Source organism: Pristis pectinata, chromosome 1, assembly GCF_009764475.1.
Source record: "Pristis pectinata isolate sPriPec2 chromosome 1, sPriPec2.1.pri, whole genome shotgun sequence".
Taxonomy (NCBI): domain Eukaryota; kingdom Metazoa; phylum Chordata; class Chondrichthyes; order Rhinopristiformes; family Pristidae; genus Pristis; species Pristis pectinata.
This window is the reverse complement of record NC_067405.1, coordinates 80,173,565-80,186,188: the sequence shown is the minus strand read 5'-3', so window position 1 is coordinate 80,186,188 and position 12,624 is coordinate 80,173,565. Positions and strand designations below refer to the sequence as shown.

The 12,624-nt window shown below is 40.9% G+C and overlaps 1 protein-coding gene across 1 annotated transcript in view; it reads right to left on the bottom strand.

The window, feature by feature from the left end:
* pcnt (pericentrin) overlaps positions 1-12,624 on the bottom strand; it is a 203,315-nt gene that overhangs the window by 9,455 nt on the left and 181,236 nt on the right. The window contains exons 44-45 of the mRNA XM_052012027.1: positions 5,395-5,590; positions 1,094-1,316 (exon numbers count right to left, since the gene is read on the bottom strand). Of these exons, the coding sequence (XP_051867987.1) occupies positions 1,094-1,316; positions 5,395-5,590 (419 nt within the window). The remainder of the gene's footprint in view (positions 1-1,093; positions 1,317-5,394; positions 5,591-12,624) is intronic.

Here is a 12,624-nt window from a genome sequence, read left to right as displayed (position 1 = left end):
TAGGCTAGGAAAGGGAAGAAAAGAAGAGGCATGGTTGTGGGGGTGTGGGGGGGATGGAAAATGGGGGGTGGGGATTACTTAAAGTGGGAGAATTCAACGTTCATGCCATTAGGCTGTAAAGTTCCGAGATGGAAATGAGGTGCTGTTCCTCCGGTTTGTGCTTGGAATTCTCCTGATAGGGGAGGAGGCTGAGGACTGACAAATCTGTGATAGTGGAGGAGGGGGAGTTGAAGTGACTGGCAACGGGAAGATGCTGATCGCGGTTACGGACACAGCGCAGGTTTCCCTCCTATATATTGGGCTTCCCCTTTTCCTATCTTCAGTCCTGAAGAAGGGTCCTGAGCTGAAATGTCGACTGCCTGCTTTTCTCCACGGATGCTGCCTGGCCCACTGAGTTCCTCCAGAGTCATAGTGTTTTTCATCTAGATTCCAGCATCTGCAGTCCTTTATTTCTCTAATATAAACAGGATGCTCTGCTTTATTGGCCAATGACACAGGGGTTAAGAGCAGGGAAAAGTATAATGTATGACTGGATGACAGATTAAGAGCATTATGTAGTTGTAGAAGGGATGAGATAGCACTGGGATGTAGATGGAGTTTACAAAGGTGCTGCCTGGATTGGAAAAAATTATAAAAAATTGACTAGGGTAAGCTTGCTTTTGTTGGAACAGAGTGTAAACTTAATTGAAGCATTAAAATTGTGATGAATTTAGATAACATGGATAACAAGGAATTGGTAATTCAGTCAACTAATTACAATTTCTGGACCAGTCTGCAAGCTTGGTCTAATAATCTGGGGTTTCATTCCCACCAAGGCAGTTGCAAAATTTAATTGAAAATAAATTTCGAATTTATTTTCAATTAAAACCAAACAGGATACTGTAAATATGATATTTCACAAAAGAAAAAACTAGTGTCTTTTCTCAGTTTGTTCTTTATGTGACTCTAGACAATCAGCAGAGTGGATGATCTGGATGACCTGAGACGGAGTCACATTTCAGTTAATTTGCAGCATCCTGGTTGTTACCATTAAATGTCATTACTATGTCTCCTCTCTCTTTTCTAAAGACAGACAGCAACCAAGCTGACAAACCTGAGTTTCTGGAGGTTTTGCTGCAGTTCATGTCGAGTCTGTAATGCAGCCTCCAGTTCAACTGTGACCTCAGACAGATCCGACTTCAGCTCTGACACTGTAGTTTGTTCAGTCTGCAAGTGTTGGCGGAGGTCAGCCGATCGGTCCTGCTCTGCTCTGAGGGAATTCTGCAGATCATTTGCTATGATCTGTTCTTGCTGAAGTTTGTATTCAAGCAACTCCACTATAGTTAACAGAACAAACATACTTAGAAAATAGTTTCCTCATATGAAGTTTGTGCATTATTTTGAGACAATTCAAAGACAAATCAAAATTATCACTTTTGCACCACACTTGCACTTTCTACACAATATGAACAATATAACAGCTAGATTCTCCACAATCTCCCCCAAATCCTGTTCTTGAACCATCAAATATGTGAAACTGTAGTCCAGGTTCTTCTCTAATTAAAAATATGCATTAATTGTGGGAAGTGGTATAATGTTAGGGTCCACACTACAGCTGCAAACTACAACCCTAAATCGATATTGACTGTAATTGTCAACCTGCCCTATTACGTTAGAGGTTTCTATGCATTGAAAATGTAGCCTCAAACCCACCATAACCCAGAGTCTGTCATACTTTGAATTGTGAAATTGCACACAAGCTAATTAGGCAGGCAGACCATACTATCTGTGATTCTGTAAAGAAAGTTTACTTTCACTAATGGGTTGGAAGGTGGCTGTTCAGACCATGTCTATACCAGCCCTGTGCAAAAATAAATCAGTTGGTCCAACTCCACATAACTCTGTCAATTCTTTTCTTACAAATACTTGTCCAGTTCACTTTTGAACATCATGACTAAGTCAGTCTCCATGACTCACACTGATTCGATGTTCTTGTGTCATTTTTGGGTTCACTCTATGTCCTTGGATTTGTTACCCATGCGTCACTAGGAACAGTTTCTCTGTATATACTCTGATGTTTCACAATTTTAATTAATTCTATCAAATCCCCTCTCAATCTCCTTGAGTTTCAAGCTTTTCCAGTTTACCCATGTAACTAAAGCCCCTTTCTATAGAATCATTCTAGTACAACTCCTCTGCACCCTTCCTAAAGTGTGGCACCCAGACTCAAGACTACTGTTTTAATGTTTATCAAGTCCTCCTTTCTCTTGTACTCTAGGCCTGAGAATCCCACGTACATCTTTAACTATATTCTCACATGCCCTGTGAATTTCAACAAGTTATAACCCTGTTCCTGAATCCCCTTTTGACATGCTGCTCATTTATATTGTCTCTCCTCATTCTTCCAATAAAATGTAACACTGCATTATTCTGCCTTTAGGTTTATTTGCCAATGTGTACACCTTCCACCAGCCTATATCCTTGAAGCCTGTTACTATTCCCCTTAGTGCACTATGCTTCCATGTTTTGTGTTGTGTGTAAATTTGCTGTAGGCTGGCTGCAGAAAGGGAAACGTTTAGGCCAGGTCAGTTCAAGATGGCAGGTTCCTCTCTATAAAAGATAGCGATTCCCATTAGTCCAATAGTTTCATGATTATTCTCAGCAATACCAGTTTCTTTTTATATATTCAGATTTTAAAAATCTACATTGAAATTCTCTAACTGCCAAAAGACTGCCTTTGTTGACCCAGGAACAGAATCACAACACCACCAAACCTAGCATTTGTAAGTTCATGCAAAACACAATCACAGTATTTATTTGGTGTTGAGCAGACTCAAGGAGAAGGCAACTGATGCACAGCGCATCTTGCTTTTGTAAAAACAGTAAAAACAGCATTAGTAACAACTGAAAGACCAAGCCTGACAATGGTAAGGTTAGAGCTTCACTTGCAACATGGCAGTTGGAGTGAAGCCTTGTCAATGGGTTCATACATTAAGAATGAAATTCTAGTCACATGATGGACAATCATATATGTTTCAAAATAGATTAAAGCTTCCTTTCACAGGAATACGTTTCTGGAGTCTCAGTCCAATAACTGAATGAGTAAAATCCTCTATTTTCACTAAGGTGCACATCCACTCAGAAAATGCTAAATAACTGGTGTAAGAAATGAGTGGCATCATATTATATAAATGAGGGCCCCTAAAAGACCAAAGTGAACATCTTTGTGTGGAGCCGCAGGATGGCAAGGTCCTCAATGAATATTTCTCCTCTGTTTTAACCATGGAGAAGGACGTGAAGACTTTGGACCTTGAGAAAGTTCATGGGGTGGTCTTGAGGATAGTCCGCATTACAGCAGAAGTGGTACTGGATGTCTTAAAATGTGTAAAGGTAGATAAATCTCCAGGGCCTGATCAGGTATATTCAAAAACAATATGTGAAGCCAGAGAAGAAATTACGGGAGTCCTGGCTGAGATATATGGATCATCGTTAGTGAAGGGTGAAGTGCCAGAGGACTGGAGGATGCTTACCGTTGTGCCTTTATTTAAGAAGGGCTGAAGAAAAAAAACCTGGAAACTACAGACCAGTGAGCTTAACACTTGTGGTAGCTAAGTTACTGGAAGGGATTCTGAGGGATAAGATATACAAGCATTTGGAAAGACAGGGGTTGATTAGGGATAGTCAGCGTGGCTTTGTGTGGGAGAGATCAGGTCTCATGAATTTGATTGAGTTTTTTTTTGAAGAAGTAACCAAGAAGGTCGATGAGGTCAAGGCAGTGGACATGGTCTATATGGACTTCAGTAAAGCCTTTGATAAGGTTCTTCATGGTAGGCTACTATGGAAAGTTAGACTGCATGGGATCCAGGGATAGCTAGCTAATTGCATACAGAATGGCTTGGTAGGAAGCAGAGATAGTGGAAGGTTGTTTTCCAGACTGCAGACTTGTGACTAGTAGTGTTCCTCAGGGCTCGGTGCTGGGCTCATTGATATAGATGACAAATAGCAAAGATTTGGATGAGAATGTACTAGGCATGGTTAGTAAATTTGCAGATGACACTAATAAGGTGGTGTTGCTGACAGTGAAATGGTTATCAGGATTCACAGAGGAATCTTGATCAGCTGGTTAAGTGGGCCAAGGAATGGCAAATGGAGTTTAATTCGGAAAAGTGCAAAGTGTTGCATTTTGGGAAGACAAATGAAAGTAGGAATCTCACAGTGAATGGTAGGGCCCTGGGGAGTGTTGTAGAACAGAGGGACTGATGAGTACAAGTACATGGTTCCCTGAAAGTGGTGTCGCAGGTAGACAGGGTGGTGTAGGTGGCTTTTGGCACTGAGTATAGAAGGGCATTGAGTATAGAATTCAGGATGTTATGTTGCAGTTATACAAGAGGTTGGTGAGGCCACATTTGGAATATTGTGTTCAGTTTTGGTCACCCTGCAATAGTAAAGATGCCATTCAGCTGGAAAGAGTGCAGAGGAGATTTACAAAGATGTTGCTGGGACACAAGGGACTAAGTTATGGAGAGAAGTTAAGAAGGTTGGGACTAATTTCATTGGAGCATAGGAGAATGAGGGGTGATCATACAGAGGTGTATAAAATCACCAGGGGCATAGATAGGGTCAATAAGCAGAGGAATCAAGAACTACAGGGCATAGGTTTAAGGTGAGAGATTTAATAGAAACCTGAGGGGCAACTTTTTCACCCAGAGGGTGGTCAGTATATGGAATGAGCTGCCAGAGGAAGTGGTTGAGGCAGGTACATTAGCAACATTTAAAAGATTTTTGGACAGGTTCATGGATAGGAAAAGTTGAGAGGGATATGGGCCAATCAGGGGCAAATGGGACTAGCTTACATGGGAATCTTGGTCAGCAGGGACCAGTTGAGCCAAAGGGCGTGTTTCGGTGCTGTATGATTGTATCACTCTATATTGTTGCACTTTACTCTGCACTTAGCCTGCCATATCTGACAATGGGAAAAAGTTCTATGACTTCTGTCATCTTGATAATATTCATCAAAAAATTGAAATATAAACACTTAAGATATTATAAGGTGAGGGAAGAAAAGAATGAACTTACCTGATAAAATGGCACTTAAAAGATACTTGAATCAGTAATTGCACCCATTTCCCAGAAAATAAGGATTAAATGTACAAAAATACCAGTGTTAAATAATGTTCACTGCATCCAATTATGGAAGGTAGGAAGAAAATAAAAAAGAGGTGTAAGTGGTTTTGCTATCCAGTTTAAGAGGAACAAGGAAATAAAAACAGAACTGGACCATTTATTTTCTGTTTTCCATGCACTATGAAGAGTTAATGAAGTCAAATCTTTACTTGATTACTGCTGGCTATGAAAGACTGAGTAACTTCAGTTTGCCGGCTGCCAAACATGGGATCCTCAAACTATATGCAATACCTTGCCTGCGAAGTGGCCGCTCCTGCTTCTTGGCTTGCTCTTCAGCACAGGTGAGTGTATCCTGCAGCTGCTGCAATTTTTCTTGGTGCTGAAGGTGTGCAATTCGGAGCTGTGAACGGAGGTCCTGCACCTCTGACAACAAGCTGCTTCTGTCCACGGATAAGAGGTCTTCCAGGGCAGATTGTTGCTGCTTTTCCTAAATAGTGAAAGATGAAGGACACAAATACAGATGTGAGTTGATTACATACCTTGAATGAGACTGTTCCTTGACACATAGATTGAGAAAACAGAGCTGCTTGCTATTTTCCTACAGCCGGCATGACATACAAGATTTTCCAAAGATTTGACCTTGGGGTGCAAATCTATGGCTCATTGAAAGTGGCTACACAGGTAGATAGGGTGGTTAAGGCGGCTTATGGAATGCTTGCTTTCATTAATTGAGGTATTGAGTACGGGAGTCAAGAAGTTATGATGCATCTCTATATACTCTGGTTAGGCTGCATTTAGAGTATTGCGTGCAATTCTGGCCACCTCACTACAGGAAGGATGTCGAGGCTTTAGAGAGGGTGCAGAGGAGGTTTACTAGGATGCTGCCTGGATTAGAGAGCATGTGCTATAAGAAGAGGTTGGACAAACGGGTTCTTTTCTCTGGAGCAGTGGAGGCTGAGGAGTGATCTGTTGGAAGTGTATAAAATTGGGAGGGGCATAGATAGGGTGGACAAGCAATATCCCATTATTGAGCAATACAATACCAGAGGGCATGCATTTAAGGTGAGAGGGGGTAGGTTCAGAACAAACGCAAGGGGTAAGTTTTTTTACTCAGAGAATGGTGAATGTCTAGAATGCATTGCCAGATAGGGTGGTGGAGGCAAATTCATTGAGGGCTTTTAAGAGGGGCTTGGATGGGCACATGAATGAGAGGAAAATGAAGGGATATGGGCATTCTGTAGGTAGGAGGGATTAGCTATGTTGGCACAACATTGTGGGCCGAAGGGCCTGTTCTGTTTCACATCTTTGGAAAATCGCCACTATTATAGAAACTCAACAATTGGTGCATCCTTCCTAACATGCCTATTTGTGCTAACAACAAATTCCCCTGACTGTGTCAATCAAAACAGATAAAACTCTGGATACCTCAGCCAGTGTTTGCATCAGCTCACGCAATAATATATAAAGCATGTGTGCACTGTATTGTAAAATAGCCTGCAAGTCAAAAGAGTCATTGAGCACAGAAACAGATCCTTTGGCCCACCAAGTCCATGCCAACCATTAATACTGATCCCATTTTGTTCTTCCCATATTCCTATAACCTTTCCCAAGATTCTACCACCCATCCATACACTAGTGGTAATTAACATTCTCCAATTGACCTATCAACCTGCACTTCTTTGGAATGCAGGGCGAAAACAGGAGCACCCATGGGAAATCGCTACAGTCATAGGGATAACATGCAAAGCAAAGCATGTTCTACACACCACTAGAGGTCATGATGGAATTTGGGTTGCTGGAGCTGTCAGGCAGCAGTAGCTTTACTAGCTGTGTCACTGTGCCACCCCAGGAGATGGAGGTGGGTGGGGAAGGAGGACATGGGTGAGGAAGGATACAAGAAAGAGATCTGTGTTGCCTTATCAATAGTGGTACACAACTTATACATTTGTGCATAATGCAACAACAGAATAAAGAAGAAAGTAAAAAACAAATGCATAGTCAGTAACAAGCTTGGACAAAAGCTTGTGAATGCATGTGAGATAAAAGAATGAGAGTAGGAGCAAGATGGTGAAAGAAATTGGGAAAAACATTTAGATACTGAGGTGAAGACATTTTAAAAGCAAACACAGTACAAAGGAAAATGAAATTTTGAGAGATGAACAATCAGTACAGTTGGTATTGGTATATTATTGTCACTCGTACCAACGTACAGTGAAAAGCTTGTCTTACAAACCGATCGTACAGGTCAATTCATTACACAGTGCAGTTACATTGAGCTAGTACAAAGTGCATTGATGTAGTACAAGAAGAAACAGTAACAGTACAGAGTAAAGTGTCACAGTAAAGTGCAGTGCAATAAGGTGCAAGGTCACAACTGTATGATTACCTTGCACACTCAGCAGTACAACAAAGCAGATTACAAAGTAGCAATCTGAGTAAAGTAACAAGGATGTAATAAGGTGGGACAAAATCCACCAAATGAATGACAGCCCACAGTACACTGTGGGAAACAGAAATATGGGAAGCTGTGCAGTGACACATGATGCAAGGGGACTTGGCATCATTTTTGTACTTCACATTATTGGCTATGTGGCAAATTACAAGTTTCTGTAATGCGGAACCTGCTCTTGGTACATCCGTAGTGCAAAGTGAACACAATAATAACCTTTCTTCCTTTATTCCCCTCCCCACACATATGATGGGAAAAAGAGGTGGTGGATGAGAGGGGAAGGGAAGAACCAACTTGCCTAACCAAGATTTGAGTACAGTATCATTTATGGACAACAACAAAACTCGAAGCTTCAGCATGGTAACATTTAATACTTTGTTAAGAATTACTTAGATTGTGCAGTTTAAAATATAGGGGCTAGGACTGTAAACAATAAAGTCAGTCCATGACAATGAAGGCACAAATTTCAACAAATTGAATAAAGCATGTTGACAGGCCACATCTGATTATAGCGAAGCAGCTTGGAGTGTCAGCATGTCAGGCACAGGGTGTGCATGAGAGGCAAGACCTGGGTAGTCTCAGCAAGCTGAGCTCAAAAAAATAACATGGATGGAAAGCACTGGTCTGGCAGGGCAATCAAAATTACAAATCAGAATGGGAATGTTATCAGTCAATAGAGACAATGGCATACCGGGATATGTCAGAGAGTTATGGCACGGAAACAGGCCCTTCAGCCCAATTTATCCATGCTGACTAAATTATGCACCTGAGCTAATTCCATTTGCCTGTGTTTGGCCCATATCCCTCTAAACCTTTCTTATCATGTACCTGTCTAAATGTCTTAATGTTGTAATTGTATCCACTTCTACAGCTTCCTCTGGCAGTTCGTTCCATATACCACCCTCTATGTGGAAAAAATTGCCCCAGGTCCCTTTTAAATCTTTCCCATTTCACGTTAAACCTATGCTCTCTAGTTTTAGACTCCCCTATCCTGGGAAAAAGACCATGTCTATTCACCTTATCGATGCCCCTCGTTATGTTATAAACCTTTATAAGGTCACTCCTGAGCCTGCTAGGCACCACAGCCCAGCCTATCCAGCTTCTCCTTATAACTCAAGCCCTCTAGTCCCCGCAACATACATGTGAATCTATTCTGCACACTTTCCAGCTTAATGACATCCTTCCTATAGCTGGGCAACCAGAACTGCACACAATACTCCAAGTGTGGTCTCACCAACGATTTGTACAGTTGCAACATGATGTCCCAACTCCTGTACTCAATGATCTGACCGAAGAAGGAAAACATGCCAAGCACCTTCTTTACCACCTTGTCTACTTGTGTCTCCACTTTCGGGAACTATGCACCTGTAGCCCTAAGTGTCTCAGTTCTACAACACCCTCCAGGGCCTTGCTATTTACTGTGTATGTCTTGCCCTGGTTTAACTTACCAAAGTGGAACACCTCACATCTGTCCAAGTTAAATTCCTTCTGCCATCCCTTGGCCCACTTCCCCAGCTGATCCAGATCAGATTGTAATCTTAGATAACCATCTTTACTGTCCAATATACCAACGATTCCAGCACAAACCTACTAACCCTGCCAAGTACATTCTCTTCAAAATCATTAATACAGATGACAAACAACAATGGACGCAGTACCGATCCCTGCAGCACACCACTGGTCACAATCCTCCACTACCATCCTCTACCTCCTTCCACCAAGCCAATTTGGTATTCAATTGGTTAGTTCACTCTGGATCCCATGTGATCCAATCTTCCAGACAAGCCTACAATGTGGGACCTTGACAAAGACCTAGCTGAAGTCCGCATAGACAAAGTCCACTGCCCTGCCCTTGTCAATCTTCTTTGTCACCTCTTCAAAAAACTCAATCAAATTCGTGATACATAATTTCACAAAGCCATGCTGACTATCCCTAATCAGTCCTTGCCTTTTCAAATGCTGGTAAATCCTCAGAAACCCCTCCAGTAACTTTCCCATCACTGATGTAAGGCTCCACAGCCTGTAGTTCCCTGACTTGTCGCTGCAGCTCTTAAGGCACAACATTAGCCACCCTCTCAGTACCTCACCCATGGGTAAACACATCTGGCAAGGCTCCTACAATTTCTTCCCTAGCTTCTTCCCACAATGTCCTAGAATACACTTGCTCAGGCCCTGAGGATTTTTTTCCATCTTAGTAAGACTGCCAGCACCTCCTCACATCCATAATGATTTGGCCTTACAACTTGTTTGTTGGGTGGAGAGCTTCTCACAAGGTGAAGCTGTTCAAGTTGGGAAAAACTTACAATGGACATAAATTTGTTAAAGCATTGCATTGCGGCACGGATAATACAGCTGTTGCCTCATAGTTCGAGTGACCTGATCTTCAATGCTGTCTGTGTGGAGTTTGTGCTTTCTTCTTGTGACTCTGCAGGTTTCCCCCAGGTTCCCTGGTTTCATCAGACATCCCAAAGACGTGCTAGTTTGTAAGTGAATTGGCCATGGCAAATTGTCCCTGGTGTGTAAGTGAGTGGTAGAATATTTGGGGAGGGGGTGGGGAGCAGAGGGAAAGATGCGCAAGTTGAATGGGGAGAATAGGTTACAGGGAAAAATACAGGGAAACAGGATTGTTCTGTGAGCCGGCACAGACCCTATGGGCTGGAATTGCTTCTTCCTACGTCAGATAGAAACGTGGAAATGATGGGTTAAATTATTGTCACTATAAGCCTTTTCAGCAGGTTCTTGGAACACTTTTTTAATAAAGCTCTCACTCCTGCTAAAAGAAATACCACCACAGTAGTATAGTTAATCAAATGTGCAGATTATTATAAAAGTTATCTATACTGTAAACACTTTGAATACAGGCCAACTTCAACACAATGAGACAGAATGAGACAAATCTGCAAATCAGTGAAAGGTGTACATAAAGAGAATTTAATGTGATAATGAACAAATAGGCTAACAGATTCTGCCAATGTACATGCTCTTCTGCTCAACACCAAAATGGGATAATATAGTCTAAGATCTGTTTCAGCGCTGATAACAATAGGTCTAACATTAATGTGTATTCACTTTGTCAGGGCATACAAAATACACTGTTCTTAACCATAATGGGGTCAGCTTGAATTATTGACCACCTTCTACCCCATTTAATGTCAAATCTAAGCCCTATAAAAGGGGAGCGTGAAGATACTTGCAAGGACTATCAAGATCAATCAAAATGGTTGAAAACTAATCACAGCTAGATTGTAATTTAAAATACAAAATGCCACATGTGTGTTAGAATTTAGGAGGAAACCAAAGCATATTCTAAGAAAATTAACTGCATCAAGGATCGGGGTTTTTAATTCAAAATATAACAGCAAAGAAGAAAAAAAGAAGTGGGAATAAGGCATAGTTTGTATTCTAGGGGGGGTTAGAGGAAGTAAGTGAGAATATTATGGAAGTCTCAGTTATAATTGTCCAAAGTTCTTTCACTCTTTTAGGTCGGAAAACTGTGCATATCCTTCCAGTATCTGATGAGAGGAAAACCAAAGAAGTTAAATTCTTTAGCCCAGCATCTGCTACTGGGAATACCGTGTTTATATCAACTGAGTTCCTGAAAGCCTTGAAAATGTTCACATGAACAGAGTGAGCTCTTGCTCAACTGAGTGCATTGGTTAAAGCAGTGGATCAGAAAATATCAATGGACCTTATCCTTCAGAAGACATCTGATAAAGGTTTTCACAAGAGTGTTAGCTGAAACTCAAAAAGCTAAAAGTAAATTATAGATCTGGTTAGGACATTGATTGAACAACTGGAAAAGGAACAAGGATAACAGATAATACTGACAAATGAAATCCTGCATGGACCTATGCTGGGCTGCAGGTATACATAGTATTTGCAGATTTATATGAATATGTTTGTTTATATGGGATAGAAAGCCACATTTTTGGCTTTTACTTCAATGATACAAAGATAAATGGCAAATGCCAGCTGATGAAAGCATTAAATTATAAGATCTTAATAGATTAAGTGAATGGGCAAATTTGTGACAAATGGATTCAGTGTAGGCAAGTGTAAGGTCATCCAATACAGACCTAAAAAGCCTCTACTGAGTACTTTCTAAAGTGGAAGGTGTGCAAGTCCAAAGTAAAGAAGAGTTCCATACAACAGATCACTCAATGTCACAAACAAGTAAAAAAAACTGAAAAAGGTTCATGCAGTCTGGTCTTTAAATGTGGAGAACAAGAATGAGTAAGAAAGTAGAAATTATAAATCAGGCCTATTAGACCCTCCCAAAGTACAATGAGCAGTTTTAGGCACCACAATTTAACAAGGATATGTGAGCCTTAAAGATTGCAGCGTGGATTTACCACAGCAATAATTGGACTCCAGAGTTAAATTATGAAAAGAAATTACACTAGCTTAGGTTGTATTCCATGAAAGTTTGAATATTAAAGGGCAGTTTTATCAAAGTTTTCAATGTATTAACAATAAATGATAATCTTTCTATCCATCCATTTCTGCTGGTTGCCAAGTCTAGTATTAGAAGACACTTTAAAAGCAATTAGTCTTTTGAAGAATTAATTTAGGAATCAGCTCTACAGGAACAGGGTGGCAGAAGTCTGAATCCCCTTTTACAAATAGCAACTGAAGCTGGATCAGTAGGGCAAAGGTAAGTAAAAATAGAGAAGTTGCACAAGGAAAAGACCTTATCAGTAGAAAGCAATTCAAGATTGGTGCAGAGCGAGGGATCAGCCATCAAGATGAATGCCATAGGGAGGAAAATATTCAGAGGGCTTTATAGTTAATCAAGTACAAGAACGTAAAAGAAATCAAATATTCTGACAGATAAGTACTGAAATATAAAATGCTGGCTCATTGTAGCTTTTACCATCCGGTATGAATTTATGGTGCAGTGGACCACAAGTTGGCCACAGCAACAGATGGATCAAAATCCTGCAGTTTCCCCATCATTTGGATTTCCCACCATTCACTTGTAGATGTTGCCTGATTGAAAAAAATACACTTTTTATTTACTCTGTCTGGTTGATGCTCACCTCATTGTATTCCGTATCATCCAGGTCCTTGTA